The sequence below is a fragment of the Diceros bicornis genome, chromosome 38 (genome assembly GCF_020826845.1).
Source record: "Diceros bicornis minor isolate mBicDic1 chromosome 38, mDicBic1.mat.cur, whole genome shotgun sequence".
Taxonomy (NCBI): domain Eukaryota; kingdom Metazoa; phylum Chordata; class Mammalia; order Perissodactyla; family Rhinocerotidae; genus Diceros; species Diceros bicornis.
Window position 1 is genome coordinate 5,064,957 of NC_080777.1, and position 16,600 is coordinate 5,081,556.

Here is a 16,600-nt window from a genome sequence, read left to right on the forward strand (position 1 = left end):
CAGCTGATGGACATTTAGGTTGTCAGCTATTATGAATAATGCTACTATGAACTTCTGTGTGCAAGTCTTTGTGTGGACATATGTTTTTATTTCTCTTGGGCAGATCCTTAGGAGTGGAACTGATGGGTAGTACAGTAATTTTATATTGAACTTTTTGAGAAATTGCCAAACTATTTTCCAAAGTGGCCACACCATTTTGCATTCCCATCAGCCATGTATGAGGGTTCCCATTTCTCCACACCCTCAACAACAGTTGTTATCGTCTGTCTTTTTGATCATCGTCATTTCAGTGGGTATGAAGTGGTATCTCATTGTGGTTTTTAATTTAATTTAATTTTTTTTGTGTGAGGAAGATCAGCCCTGAGCTAACATCCATGCCAATCCTCCTCTTTTTGCTGAGAAAGACCGGCTCTGAGCTAACATCTACTGCCAATCCTCCTCCTTTTTTTTTTTTCCCCAAAGCCCCAGTAGACAGTTGTGTGTCATAGTTGCACATCCTTCTAGTTGCTGTATGTGGGACGCGGCCTCAGCATGGCCGGAGAAGCGGTGCGTCGGTGCGCGCCCGGGATCCGAACCCGGGCCGCCAGCAGTGGAGCACGCGCACTTAACCGCTAAGCCACGGGGCCGGCCCCTTTAATTTTCATTTTAATAATGACTCGTGACGTTGAGCATTGTTTCCTGTGCTTGTTAGCCGTCTGTATAGTTTCTTTCATGAAACACTTGTTCACATCTTTTGCCTTTGGATCAGGTTGTTTGTTTTCTAATTATTGAATGGTGAGATCTGCCATCACTTTTTGCCTCCTAACTGCTGTGCCTGCTTCCACGTACTACTGCCTCAACCTTTTTCACAAAGCACTACCAGGTTAATGTTGTCGCGTGGCCTTGGCGCTGTCCCTTCCTTACTCAAAACCCCTCAGTGATCTCCATTGCCTACAGCTCCAACTCCTAAACTTGACATTCAAACTATTACACAATGTGGTTCCATCCCTCCATACTCTCACAGGCACTCTGAGTTCTGGAAAAATGGCTCACTTGTGACCCTGTCCTGTTCTTCTGGGTGTCTGTCTCTTGTCTGATGTCTTTCCTACCCTTTCCTAATCTCCCATCCATCCTGAAAGGCCCCGTCAGTCACTTTTCCCCAGAGGTCCCTCGCTGGCTCCTCCAGGGGGAATATCCCACCTTTCTCTGACCTCCTCTCTTTGTCTGTTTCCTGTGTCCTGATGACCTGTTTACTTGACCTGCCTGTAGGCTGAGTATTGTTTTAGAAATTTTAAATAAAAATGTTTCCCGCCCACCCCCCTGCCCCGGCACAATGGCATTCTGCTCTGGTCTTCCTATAAGTTCATCAGAGCAGTCATCAACTAGACATGTAGTGGTTTCGTTTTACTGTATGTCCTGGACTTCCACAGCCTTCTTAGGTCCCACCTGTCACCGACATGTGCTGCCCCTCTGCTCCTGAGACTGTATGTGGCTCCTGGTTGGGGACCAAAGAAGGGTCTGTGTTTTCTCCCTGACATTCTCCCTGGCTGGGTCTGTGTCTGTGGGCGAGTCGCCTCACCTCTAAAGAGCTCTGGGACCCCTCTCTGACATTTCTGACTCCAGGTTTAGGAGGTTGTAAAGATAAATGACGTGTATGATTAGTTTTTTTCTTCTTTTGGTAAAGTGATTTGAAATCCTATTTTATTGTAAGATATTTCTTTTTAATCAATATTCTCTGCCTATCTCCCTCTCCAGCTTCGTTTTTTTATATCCTGGCTTTGACCAGGTATGAGTGTGTGCGTGTGTGTGTGTGTGTGTGTGTGTATCCCCATAACTGTGGAAGTTTGTGGGGCACCCACATCCTTTACCCTCTGGCTCTTGTGATCCCTTTCCTAAAAATTGAAACTTGCTTTAATTTCCTTTTTTGTTTTAGTAACATTTTTCTTGTAATAATGTTAAATTTGTTTCAGAAAACATAGAATTGGAAACTCCCAGAGAGCTATGATACTCAATATTTTGATGTTAGATTCTAGCCTTCTCTTTCTGATGTACATATAATCTTCTTTTGGTTTCACTGAATTATCATCATACTGTACATACTTAATTTTTTTACACTTAACACTAATATATCATCAATGTCTTTCCACTGTTTCCATAAAATTATTCTCTTAGGCAAACATTTTTAATGGCTGCATGGTATTCCACGGTCTGATGATACTGTAAGTTATTAAACCCGTCCCCTACTGATGCACAAGGAGGTTGTTTCTCTTCCTTTACTAATGTAAACAGTGATACAGAGGATGCCCTGATCCCTTTTCAAAGCAGCCTACTTCTTGTGATAAGTGGCAGCACAGTCCATGGTTGTCACATCTGGTGCCCGATATCAGTGGGCTGAGCACTCATCGTCTGATCCTCCTCTCTTTTTTCAGTAACTGGTCTTTTCCCCCTCAACATCAAAGTAAAATAAAAATAACACCACCCTGCCGCCCCCGAACTTATCACTCTACAAATTTGGTTCACACTCTTTCTCTTTCTATACCTTTCTCTTCTGAACTGTCAACTTTGGACTGAAATCAGACTTGGAATTTAGCATGAAAGGAACTGATGAGGATAAAATGATTATTGATGGAAATGATAGTCCAGGAGTAGAAAGCCTTCCCCAGCTTGCACTGCAACAATCCTCCTCTCACACTGCACTAGTGACCAAGGACACAAATTAAAGTTATCAGCTTGCTGATGACTCTTTGGCAGTCCACACATGATCATATGGTCCCCAGAACACCAATAGATCATATGCGAATATTGTTTCAGATTCATCAAGATACCACATGGACAGCGTAAGCAGCTTTAATTGTGTTTCAAGGAGAAACACAGATGCCTCTGGCTCATGCACTCCACTGGCTCCTCTGGCTTGCTGGTGACTAAACTGATATGGAAATTATCTCAAAAGAAAAATATTAAAGAGGAGTGGAATCTGTTATATTCTGCCCTCTGCTTAGAATTAGAACTTGCCAGCCTGATTTTATTTTTTTATTTCTGATTCATGCTTTTCAACTTTCAAAAACACAGTGACATAATATATTTTAGCTACAAAATTTATGAGCTATTCACTACTGAGGTATAAATAATGAGAAAGCTAAATTACATTTTCTGAAAATATAAAAGTCCCATGAAACATTCCCAGAGAAGCTATGTCCGTTTACTAATTAAGCAACACGGAATATGGAATAAGAATTTCATTCCTAGCCAGCTAATGGATGTAAACTTTTTTTGCACTTTGTACTTAGGGATATGACAGAGAGATACTGTTTTTCACTCAGGGGTATCAATGGAATAAATAAATTGGAGTTCGTAGATGCTCTGGGCTTTTAGAAGCCAGTATGTAATTTTTTTCATTTATAGAATGTTTTTTTAACCTAAATCGAAGTAATGCTGTTAACATCCTCGAATGTGAAGATGTGAGAAATCTATCTATCATCTACCTATCTATCTACCTATCTATCTATCTATCTATCTATCTATCTATCTATCTATCATCTATCAATCATCTATCTATCCATCAGTTCAGGGTTTGATTGCATAATTAGACTCTTTCAGTCTAATAGAAAATAAAATTATAGCTGGGCTCTTTACAGACTAACTCTTTAGGCTGCTAACTCACAGAATAAAAATCCTTTGAAACTATGAGAATTCAAAAAAAACAAAGGTAGACTTGAAAAAGCCACCATTAACACTAAAATTAGGGAGTACTTTCTATACAATCGAGTTTCCCAAAGAAAACAACTACAAACAGGATAACAACGACGACAAACCTATTTAAAGGCACTGGAGAGCCGCCAAAAGCCAGCAGGGACTCGAGGGGACTCAAGGATTCAATCCTTGAATGAAGGGGTATCTGGGTCTTTTCCAGTCTGCGGGGCACAGTGGCTATAACTCAAGGAGAAAGCCAGTCTTCCTGGTTTGAGGTACTACATGGTGGAGGTCAGGGCTGTAGCTGGAAAGGGAGGAGGAAAATCCTGGAATGGAGAGAGCCAAAGTGAGGCAGCCCTAGAATCTGCATTATATTCCTCTCAAATCCTTGACTTATATTTTTGAGTGTTGCATACATGGACGAGTTACAAGAGGTCCAGGGGAAAGCAGCATCTAGAAGCTGGAAGAGTTGAGCAGCTGCTGTCTCTGCAGGGGAGCAGGGCTTGGAGCTGAAGTCCCACGTTAGAGGGGCGTGGCAAACACTTCAGGCTTCCCGTTGAAACGAGAGAAGGGCCATACTTTGGGGGTGAAGAACAAATCCCAGGACGAAGGGATTTTTCTTAGATCTAAGGGCAAAACCTAAATAGAATTCTAACGAAGCATAACACAAAGACTCTACAAGTTTAAGGTGATACACCACTAACGTAACTGCCTGCCAGAATAAAATCAATACTCTTCAGAGGAAGATAACAGAATCTATCATCTCTATGAGGATTTCCACAATATTCAGCATGCAGTTAAAATTGGCTGGACATGAAAAGAAACAGGAAGATGTGATTCAGAGTCAAGAGAGAAATCAGTTAATAGAAAATGACCCCAAAATGAGCCAGATGTTGGAATTGGCAGACAAGAAATTTAATGCTGCTATTATAACTATGTTCAAGGATTTAAGGGAAAAAGAAGCAGAGAAATGGAAACTATGTATGTATGTATGTACTGAAAAGTACAATATCTGAAATGAAGAATTCACTTGATAGGCTTAACAGAGACTGGAGATAGCAGAAGCAAGGGTGGGTAAACTTAATAAAGGATCAATAGAAATTACCCAATCTGAAGAACAGAGGGGCAAAGATTGAAATAGTGAACAGAGCCCCAGTAACTTATGGGACCATATCAAATAGTGTAATAATATACATGTCATTGGAATCCTAGAAGAAGTGGAAAGAGAGAATGGGGCAGAAAAAATTTTGAATAAATAATGGCTGAAATGTCCCCAAATTTGGTGAAAAACTTACAGATCAACTTATAGGTTCTAGAAATTCAGCAAACCCTAAGCAGGATAAACACAGAGTACCACATCCAGGAGCATCACAGCCCAACAGCTGGAAACCAATGGTAAAGAGAAAATCTTCAAAGCATCCAGAGAAAAAGGACACATTACATAGAGGGGAACTCCCCTAAGAATTCCCGCTGACCTCTGCTCAGAAGCAAGGAAGGCAACGAATGACATCTTTAAAGGGCTGAAAGAAAAATAACTGTCAACCAAGAATTCTACATCCAGTTAAACTATTCTTCAAACACAAAAGTGAAACAAAGACATTTCAGATAAGCAGAAGCTGAGAGAATCTGTTGCCAGGAGACCCTCAGTACAAGAAATGCTAAGGGAAGTTCTTCAGTCTGAAGGGAAATGACCAGGTTGGAAAGTTGGCTCTATAGGAAAAAAAATGGTGAGTCCTAGAAATGGTAAAACTGGGAAAATATAAAAAACGATATAGTTTAAATTTTCTAGTTTCACTAACAGACCACAGATTGTTTAAAGTAAAAGTGATAAGACTGTATTGTGGGTTTTACAATGTATGTAGATATAAAACATATCAAACTGGTAGCACAAAGGAGGGAGGTAATACGGAATTGTGCTGTTTCAAGTTTCTTACATTTTAGGTGAAGTGGCACAATGTTAACTCTAGCCTATGACAAATTAAAGATGCATATTATAATCATTAGATCTAAAAGGCCAATAGAAATGGAAAGTGGAATACTAAAAACTATTCAATTAACAAAAAGAAGAAAGGAGATTCAGGAATGAAAGAGTACAAATAGAAAACCGGGGACACTAGCAACAACACGAAGCTCAAAAACGTCATGTTAATCGAAAAAAGCCAAACACAAAAACGTACATACTGGACGGATTCTATGAATAAAAAGTTCAAGATCAGGGAAAACTAATCTATGATGATAGAAACCAGAACAGTGGCTGCGCGTGAGGGGTGGGGATCGCCTGGGAAGAGGCAGGAGAGAAATTTCTGGAGAGATGGAAATTTATACCTTGATTGAGGTGGTGGCTTACTTGGGAGTATCCATTTATCAAAATTCATAGACTAGTACGCTTAAAATTTGTGCATTTCACTGTATGTATATTTTACACACATTTTTTAAAGCCTCACATGAAACTCTCGCTGGGCCTCCGGTTGTAAACTTTGATCAGCAGAGGGCGCTCCGAGCTCACCAAACACGCTTTAGGCACCCAGCTACTTTGGGATGCAGATCAGACCAGCTCTGGTCTCCTCTGCCTCCAAGGTGGATCTCGCAGCTCCCCAATAGCTCTCGCTCGACACCCCACCTTCCCCACTCGCGGCTTCCCCGGCTCATCCATTCACCTGGCCACACGTTGCTTTTCGGCTGATAAGCAGCGCATAGCTAATGGCGACGCTATTCTCCGCGGCACCTCCGCGGAATACAGATGCGGCTGGCAGGTGGCGCGTGCTGCCTGGAGGCGTACCTGCCCCTCTAAGGTCTTCTCTTGATATGGTCGCTTTTAAATCGGAAGCGGGGACGTAATGGAAACTTCCACACTGTGCTCGACATCTTCATTTTTGACCTTCTTACCTCGCTTTGGTGGCTGTGAAATATTCCCACGCAAGGGCTGCGGCGGGCGGGGGGTGGGTGGGTGGCTGCGCGAGGGAGGCGCGGAAGGAATTTTCCCCGAGGAAGGCTGGGTGGGTGGGGCATCGCCCCAGGGTTCCAGCACCCCAGAATATTGTCTTCCTGCCCGCTCCATATCTCAGAAGGAAGCTAGCGACTGGAAAGCCCCAAACGTCCTTCGCGCCCTCGCCTACCCCCAGGCCGGGTCTCTCCCGGGAACTGAGATGCCATTACACCTCACGTGATCCGCGCACTGGGCCGGTCCTTCGAGAGGCGTCTCGCGGGGTGTTAATTAAAGGTCACAACAAAACAGACCTGCCGGCTCACCAGACGAAATGTCCTCCCGGGAAATGAAAAATGACACCCCGGAGCAGCCACGTGTGGAGCCTGGCATATGCCGGCTTCCTGCGCTCCTGGGCGCCGCGCCGGGGGCGAGAGGGGGGATCGCAGAGGGGCGATGACTGGGTGCTCCCGGGACTCCGCGGGCCCCGGCGCGGGAAGAAAAGGAAGGAGGGGAGCCGAGGGGACCGACCGGGCAGGGGGAGGCCAAGGCCAGCTCGCGCACACCCCCTCTCCAGGCCCGCGCCGTCCGCCTGCGCGTGTGCAGTCCCTCAGTTTCCCCTGCCCCGCGGCGGCCCGCGGGATCCCCGGGCTCACCTGTCCCAGCCCTGGGCGGCAGGCACGTCGCAGACTGGGGTTCGGGCGGGTGGGGGCGAAGGGCCCCGGTCCTCGGGCTGTGGTTGGGAGGGTGGCCCCCCGGCCCGCGGGCGTTGGTAGAGCAATTCCAGAAAAGGTTTGCAGGGCAGGTCTGGGAGAACAAAGGGCGGGGGGAGGACCCGGCATGTTTGTGGACTTGTTTGTGACTCAGTCCTTTTACACGGCGTTTCAAAGGCAGACCTGCAAGCCTTGCCAGGAAGAGAAAGAACTTGGGGGCGGGGGAGGCTCGGGCGCAGTATTTCTGTCCAGCCTCGCTCGCTCGGCGCTGCCCCTCGGCTCCGGGCTCGCGCAGTGGTGTTTCATTAGAGCCCTGGACACGGGCCACTCACCAGGAACTTCCCCGCACGGAGCGAGATTTACGACCCCCCTCCCCCGGCGCTCGGCCTCTCAATGTCAGGCAGGAGCGCCGCAACATAAAATGGAGCCCGGCCGGCGCGGCGGCGGCAGCCAGGCGGCGGGCTCCCGGGCGGCGGGGCCGCTGTTCCCGAGGCTCCGCGCTGCGCCCGGACGCACACGCGCGCCCTGACCGCGGACGGCTCCCGGCCGCCCCGAGCCGCCCCTCGCGCTGCCCTCGCGCAACTGACAGGCAAGACGGGCTGCCGGATATTGGCTCCGCGACATGCCGAGGCTCCTCCCCAGTCTGGATCTTTATATTTTGGGAGAATTTCTTTGAACTCAGTTACCCAGCTCCGCGAAGGAGACAAGTTCCCACAGCCGGCTCGCCGGCGGAGGCGAGGCGAGGGCTCGCCCACCTTCTCTGCAGCTGCCGCGCGCCCTGATTGTATTCCTCTTCTCCATCGTGGAGGAAAATGGACTGACTTGGCTGGGGAAAATGCTAGTTATCTGGATGTGACCGTGAAAAGAGACCGTGTGACTGGAGGAGGCAGAAGAGGATGAGGAAAAGCATTATTTGAAGAGAAGACTAAACCTGCCACTCCAACCCTTTCTGCAGATTGGTGCTGTTACTTCTGGGGTCCATTTGCTTTTATTCTCCCCCCACCCCAAATGAAGAAACCTTGACTTGAGGGCCAAGAGACAGCTCCCTACAACCGTAGGACGCTTCTGGGTTGGAAAACCTTTTGGATGTAGCGTTGGTGGAACATTTAGACACTCTCCTCCGCAAAAGACACCATGAATTCCGTAGCTGGGAATAAAGAGAGGCTGGCGGTCTCCACCAGGGGCAAGAAATACGGGGTAAGTTGTGACGGGTACAATGCGGAGACTCGTTACCAGAGCTATGTCGGCTGGGGTCCCCTCTCCGGGTAATCTGCGCCCCAGCAGGGCGGCTCCGCGCTCTCCTCCCGCTGCAGAGGTGCCTCCGCCGGGCGGCCGGGCGTGCGTGCGCAGAGGCGGGTCTGCCGGCAAGGACGCCGCACACTCGCCCGGCCCTCGAAATTTTTTCAGTCTTTTCATTCCTTCCCTTCCCCGCACCCCTAACTTTTGCAGCATTCCTGCACTTCTAGGCAGAGTTAAGCCTAATGGGAGGGTTTTCCATGAATTCTTTGCCGTTCCTCGAGATCATTTCCCTGGAGCCGGGGGAGCCTTTCATTTACCCTCAGGATCCGGAGGGCTGTACCCTGAATGAATCAAAATCCAGAAGTAACAGCCCCCCACCCCCCATAGTGTTTTCCAGGATCTCGAACCTGGGCCCTGCCTGGGATAGGTGCTGGGTTCAAAAGGGCGAGGCGCTTGTCTATGGGTTCCCCCTGCAGAAACCATTGAAAACCCCTGAGTGAGCACTCTCCTCGAGCCCTCTCCTCCTGCCCGGAGGAGAAGTCCGCCGGCGCTAGGGAGCCGGCGCGGGGGGCACCCGGCCGCTGGGGACTCACTTAAGGGCAATTAACGAGTCAGATGGAGGCAGATTTGGCCCCACTGCTCAGAGCGGTCCTGAACGCGCTCCCGGTGGCGCTCGGCCGGGCCCTCGGTGGCGCGCAGGTCCCCGGGAAAGCGGGAGGCGGCCCCTACCCGGGCCCGGCTCCAGGGTGCGGGAGGCACCGTGGGGCCCCTGACGGCGGCGTGTCTCCCCCGCAGGTGAATGAAGTCTGCTCGCCCACCAAGCCGGCGGCGCCCTTCTCCCCCGAAAGCTGGTACCGGAAAGCGTACGAGGAGTCGCGCGCTGGGAGCCGGCCCACCCCCGAGGGCGCGGGCTCGGCGCTCGGCTCGTCGGGGACCCCGTCCCCCGGCTCGGGCACCTCGTCCCCCAGCTCCTTCACGGGCTCCCCGGGCCCCGCCTCCCCGGGCATTGGCACCAGCTCGCCGGGCTCCCTGGGCGGCTCGCCGGGCTTCGGCACGGGCTCCCCGGGCTCGGGCAGCGGCGGCGGCTCCTCCCCCGGCTCGGACCGCGGCGTCTGGTGCGAAAACTGCAACGCCCGCCTGGTGGAGCTGAAGAGGCAGGCTCTGAAGCTGCTCCTCCCGGGGCCCTTCCCCGGCAAGGTGAGCGCACGGCGGGCCGGGGCCAGGGCGGGGGCGACCGGGCGGGCGGCTGCGGGCCGGGCCGTGGGGGGCGGGGGGCGGGGGGCGCCGGGATGGCTGCCGCTCGGGGCTTCGGCGGCTCGGCAGGGGACTGCTCCACACCTAGGGGGCGCTGGCACGGCTCGGGCAGCCCCGGCCCCGAGGGGCGACCCCGCGCGTCTCGCTCGCCAGGCCGCCCTCGGGCACAGAGCGTGCCCGGTGCATCCGCGGCTTCAGGTCTCACTGTTCACCCGGGATGGCCCAGGTCATTTGTCCTGCAGCTCTCCACTCTTTCAAGTTCTCCGTCTGCGCTCCCTGCGCCCGCCCGCCCATCCTGCGGGCCCTGCGCGGTGCTGCCTTCCCCTGAGACCCTCTTTGCGCGCGTCCGCGGGGGAACACGCTGACACCAGCTCCTGGGATTCTGTCCTTTCTGCCCCCCACCGGGCCTGCTGGCCGCTCTTTCGATTTTTCTCCCCATCCTCACCCGTGATCCTTTCCAAAAATGTAGGTGCGAGGAGTACAAGCAGGCTGATATTTAGGAATTGACGTTTCCCTTTACCTGTTTGTGATCCTTCTTTCCCCGGATTACAGAACCAGAAACACATATACGAAAGCCATCAATTTCCCCCCAACATTCTATGTCTATCTGAGGACGGTTAAGGGGTGGAGAGCTCCTCCGAGCAGGGATAGCTCCTGGCCTGCTGCAGCCCCAGAGCATATCGCCTCCTCCATAGCAACCCTGCCCAGTGGCGTGTGCGGAGCCCCAGAGTGTAACACAATGCAATTGTATTTGCCCCGCTGGGTCCAAGTACTATCAAATGGTAATATTTACTTTCCACTTCAAAGAGTTTTTATCAGTAGTCAGAGAGAAATACCAAGAAAACAGAGTGAAGTGCTGTGGAGATTTCCGACACTGTTTGTTCAATGGCATTTTCTGATTTATATTCCTGTGACTTTTGAACTGAAATGTTGTGATTTTGAGTAGTGGAGTTTAGGAGTAACTGCATCTGGTTGCCCCCTCTGCTTCTACAAATACACGCACATTGATGGTTCCGTAAGCAAGGGTGAAATTAAACAAATACCCACAGATGATGTAAAATTTTAAATGTGGAAAATTACCACCAAGAGAATTGGTTTTATGAATCCAGAATTTATCTTAAGAATCATTGACTTGTGGATTGTTATCAGTATGCCATTTCTGTGGTTTGATAATCTGCCAGGACACCCCAAGAATAAATCTCAGGGAATCTAAAAGCTGACTCCACTCTTGTGTGCTATATCCTCTGATTTGGCACTTTTTTTCACTCACAGATTTATTTGCTCTTTTGATCATTTATCAATATTCTTTGATTTCCTACCACATTCAAGGCACTGTGTGAGTCATAACAATGAAATAAATACAAATAGTCCTTGACCACATGGAGCTTATATTCTAATGGAGGGTACAGACATTGACCAGGAAATGCACAATTTGTCATTTATTCCCATTTGTGGGGAGAGGTACAGCGGAAGAGTGTGAGGTGCTGAGGAGACTGTATAATCAGACTGGACCCTCTGGTAAATTTAGAAAAACCTTGGTTCTTAAAGATATAACATCTGACATTTGGCAATCCTAATAAGTTGCAGCCTACCAAATTATTCTAGAACATTCTTGAGGACCTGTTCTTACAAGAGCTTCTTTATGTTGCTGTTTGAGTGCTTCTTGTGTGCAAAGGTAAATCAAAATATACTCTCTTCGTAAAATGGAGAAAAGGGAGGAAACCTACAGGTAGAAGAAACAGATGTTGAAACTTAAATGCGTTCGTTGTGTTTTGTGACAAAGTAGGTTTTTATTTTGGTTGAAGTAGCCTGGAAAATTCATTCACAGTGTTATAGGAGGTGGCTCAATATGTTTACCAATTTTATTTATGTCCTGAGATAAAAGGGATGCTGGGAAATTGATCATATGGTCAGAGTGATGGCTCCGGAAGAAGCATTAGGTCTGCTGAACTACAATGCTTTGCACTGACTTATAGTCATCCAGGCTTGTCTAGAGAAGAGATGTCAGTCATGGGGACAGCCACACGGGATCATTTTAAGTGCACACGTGAACGTCACACAGTGCCACAGTCCCCTGGAGTTTATATGTGACGTAGCACAGTGGAACATGACATGTGGTACTGGGGAGTATGCCAGACTTAGCCAGAAACAAGGGTGACTTGAATTACCTCATTGTTGGGAATGAGGTATGGGGCCTCAATTTTAACTACAAATCTTCTGCTTGTCTCTGGGAATAATAATGTTAGGGTTTTTTTTTCTTCTTTTTTAAGCATTGGTACCCTTAGATTGGGTACAGTTTCCATTACATCTTTAATGTTTATAACATTTTAACCAAACAAACTCCACGTTCTCTCCTGCACTATAGTTGGAGGCCCATGGAGACAAGGCCTTCTTCTTCCCAGAGCCGGATTTATGAGCCAACTGTGGATCTCTGTAGCCCTCAGGCACAGAAGGAGTTAAATTTCATTAGAACAAGAGATGTCATTGTGACTCTAACATGTAGCTTGCCATGGAGATTAAGAGTCTGGAAGATAAAGACATGTTTTTGAGAAGTAATTAGCAAAAGTCATCTTTGTAACTCACTTAAGATGCTTAACTATATTTGGAGAATATTTTCTTAAATAGAGTATTAAATTCTACTGGGTAGTATTAAAAATCTCCTAGGGAGGCATTTAAAAGTCGAAGGCAGAATAGCACACCTAGGAACCTTATTATTTTAGGATGGATTTGGTTTCAGCTCTTTCTCCACCACTGATTTATTTTATGACATTGAGTAAATCAGTTTTCCTCTGTATTTTAACTTTCCTATTAATACACTAAGAAAAGAAATGATTCAAACCATTAGAATGTCATAAAAATTATTTTAGATACGGTTTGGAAAGTGCTTCCATTCCTTAGAGAAAGACATGAGGGTTGATGATTATTAATTAGACAAGATTCTGTTAGGGCCGGCCACATGGCTTAGCGGTTAAGTGCGCGTGCTCCGCTGCTGGCGGCCCAGGTTCGGATCCCGGGCGCGCACCGACGCACCGCTTCTCCGGCCATGCTGAGGCCGCGTCCCACATACAGCAACTAGAGGGATGTGCATCTATGACATACAACTCTCTACTGGGGCTTTGGGGGAAATAAATAAATAAATAAAATTATTAAAAAAAAAAGATTCTGTTAGATTTATGTTTTACAGAATTTAGGGTTTTTCTTACAAAACATTATCCACTTTCAGTTTCTGATTTTATGAGTATATTTCCCAGATATGACACTGCCACATGAGTTCTCACACGATGCCCACTGGTAGGTCGCAAGCCCTAGTGAATTTTCCTAGTTCGTCTCTGGGACAGTTGGTTTAGGAGGGGAGGTGAAGTGCTGGTGAGCCCATGCAGGGGTGTCTGGCGGGTCCCTGAGGAGTGACCGCCCTACTCTGAGCACTCTCGTGAGTCACGTGGCCACCGGAGAAAGAGGCTTCATGGCAGAAGGAGACACGACCTGGAGGTTTCTAGCTCAGGTAACGGGGTGGGTGGGGATGATGTAAACTGAGGCAGGAAATGGGAGGAGGTACAGATGGGGATGGAGTTCAGAGGGAAGCATGATAATGGGTTTGGTTTTCCATGCATTGAGTTTGAGGCTTCTGAAAGAGATGGAGGGTAGAGACAGATTTAGGAATGAAACAGACTCTGGAGTGTGAAAATGGCAGCTGTGAGCTCACCTAACTCCTAATGATGCTCTGGATTCATCCTTTCAAATAGCAGCTTACCTGGGTGAGTGAAGATTTGTGCCTGGTGGCAGACTGTAAAACATTCGGATTGACTTTTAGTACCTAGAGTCAGTAAAAAAGTCCTTACTAGGTTTATATCATTTCTTTTCTAGGGCTGGTAAGTGGAAGTGGTCAGATAAAACAAAAGAATATGGGTTTCTAAAGTGCTGGGATTTTCACTGAAAAAAGTCCTTTTACCCATTGTAGTCTTCCAGTGTGTCAATATAAAATCATTTCATATCCACTGGCAAGACTGTCTTTCCTGTTTCATACACAGTTGAGGTACAAAGCCAGAAATAGGGGCCAAGGAGCGACTCTCCCATTTTTGATCTATCCTAGATCATTTTGATATCTGTGACAGAACTTTTGAATTGACAGTGTGAGCCCTATGAAACATCAGCCCAAAGGAATTCCCTGGAGTAAGCAGAAATGTTCCAGGTTGGCAGAAGGTTATCAGACATCTGGTCATTTCCATATCAATAAAAGAAAATCTTCTCTTATGTGAAAAAAGGTCCAGAACTACATTCCTATCAGATTTTTTCTCGGTCACATATTCTAGGTACATTTATGACCCAGAAATACAGGAAGATTAGCCAGACATAACTGAGAAGGGTGTCCAGGAATCCCAGAGATGAAAGGAAGGAATGTGTCGAGAGGCTTAAAAACACCAAACATAGACTCTAAATAGCCAGAGCCCAAGTAAGTCTAGACTTGGGGACGTGTGTGTGTGTGTGTGTGTGTGTCTGTGTGTGTATTTCTGCATTTTCCCAGCTCCAAAACGGGTATGAAAAAATAACTCTATTTAAAAGGTTCCTATAAGCCACTGTAAGACACTTTATAAATAGATGAAGCATACAGTACATTTTAAATACTAATTATGGGAAAATCCTATCTGAAATCTTCTAAGAACGCATGGCTATTTTCAGAAAGCTTCATTTGAATCTCTCCCATTTCAGAAGTGTTTTAGATAAAGGATCAGCTAATAGATAATATCAGTCATGAAAAAGTCCTGTAGCATTTATCATTAAAAACTTTTGAGACATTTTAGGGATTATAAAAACATTCCCAGTAGAGACATGTGAGCAGTAATCTCTTCTTTAAGGCTTAGCAAGCTGTGGAATAATGGCATTTCGTTCTACCAGACTTTTAATTGTGAGCCAACATGGTCAGTTTTTATAGCGACTTAATTCACTTTGTAAAAATCCCTGGCCTGTAGTAATTTCTTCCACACTCGTTGCAGATAGGATTATTGCATTAGAAATGTGATTTTTAAATGGCTGAGGCTAGTAATTTGTCAACATTTGGACGGATCAAGTCAATAAAATTTAGGCAACCTCAGTTGCTCTTGGGCATTACATCACAGATTGTACCCTTCATCAGCTAATAATAATGGTGATGGTGATGATGATGATGATTATAAATGGCTAACAATTATTGTCCCTACTATGTGCTAGGCATTGTACTAAGATATACACATACATATATACATTCATACATAAAATCTCATATAGCAAAGTGAAGATGAACCTGATTTCTCTTCCTCACCCTAGAATTCCAGGTGATTGATGTGGTTCAGGTCACAAAAGAAAGCAGGAGTAAAGATGCAAGGAACAGAGACATCCACAGACGCATCCCCTCAAAAGCCGTTGAGGGTCACTATTAGTGTAACTGCCTTAGTGGGAGACCCCTGCTTGAGAGAATGTTATGAGTATTTGTCATGGGCTCACAGGTGGTGAGTTCACTTTCAGGGCGGGGGATGGGGAGGGGTGGGAAAAATATGTGAGGCTGTCAAGATTCTGAGCTGAGTAATGTCCTTGGCTGGAATGCATGGAGGGGAAAAAGGAACTTCCTCAGATTTATATTCACTCGGTGGAGACTCTGCTGTCAGCCCTTTCTGCAAAACCCTGCCGAGGGCCCTGTGCTGACCTTCCAAGAGGAAGAGTTCCTCAGCCGGGTGTGTCAGCGCCGTGTCAACAGGGCTGCAGACTCCTGCTCTGTTCCGTCCTGGCGAAGATTGCAGACCAGCTGGTGAGTGTCAGGGTTCGCGGTAGCTTTTCAGGAATACAAAACGAATTTCCTTGTTACCACTCTCTGAGTCACAGGCTGATCATAAGCATCTTTTCTTTACCTTTTTTTTTTTTAAATCTCCTATATGGTCCTGTTGTGGTTCAAGCAGCACTGTTTAGAATGGACTCCCATTGACATTTCATGCCTACGCGCACCAATCAGAAATATCTTAGGGTACATTCCTATAGGTGCAAAAGGACTGAGAATACACCTGTGTTCCTAAGTTACTTTTGAAATAGTTATCAAAATTGTAAATCAGTTTGTGTCCGTCATCCTGCTCACCATGGCCTCTGGGCTGCTCCAGAACCATCTAAGAAAATTGGATTTTGAGTCATGGTGAGAAAAATGTCTGTCCACCACTTCCCAGTTTTAGAGGATTCACCTGTGTTTTCTTTGAGTATTTATATAGTTTTCTTTTTAAAATTTAGATCTCTGACTCATTGGGAGATAATTTGGTGTGTAAGGAAAGGTATAGATCAATTTTATTTTTTTCTAAATATCTATCCAGTAGTCCCCAAACCCTTTATAAAAGCATCCATCTTTCCCTCACTGATTTGCAGTACCACCATTAATCATAAACCAAAGTTTTGATGTACTTGGGTCTGTTTCTATACCTTCTGTTGTGTTCTATTTATCTGTCTCTTCATGTCCCAATTCCATACTGTTTTAGTTATAGAATCTTTGTAGTATGTTTTAATGTTTAGTAGGGCTAGCCCTCTCTCCCAAACAATTTCTTGTCTAGGAGTTTCCTGGTTATTCTTCCTGACTATTTTTCCATATGAACTCTAGAATCAACTTGCCTAACTCCAGAAAAAAATTTTAACTGGGACCGTGTTAAATTTATATATTAACCTTGGGAATATTTGGCACCTTTATGATGTTCAATCTTTCCGAAGAACATGGAATATCTTTCCATTTGAACAAGTTGACTTTTCAGCAGTTTTAAAGGTTTTTCTCATACAGGCTTTGCACATTTCTTATTGC

The 16,600-nt window shown here is 46.6% G+C and overlaps 1 protein-coding gene across 1 annotated transcript in view; it reads left to right on the forward strand.

The window, feature by feature from the left end:
* The first annotated feature begins 7,352 nt into the window (after positions 1–7,352).
* KIF26B (kinesin family member 26B) overlaps positions 7,353–16,600 on the forward strand; it is a 455,674-nt gene continuing 446,426 nt past the window's right edge. The window contains exons 1-2 of the mRNA XM_058533562.1: positions 7,353–8,502; positions 9,340–9,741. Of these exons, the coding sequence (XP_058389545.1) occupies positions 8,440–8,502; positions 9,340–9,741 (465 nt within the window). The 5' untranslated portion in view covers positions 7,353–8,439. The remainder of the gene's footprint in view (positions 8,503–9,339; positions 9,742–16,600) is intronic.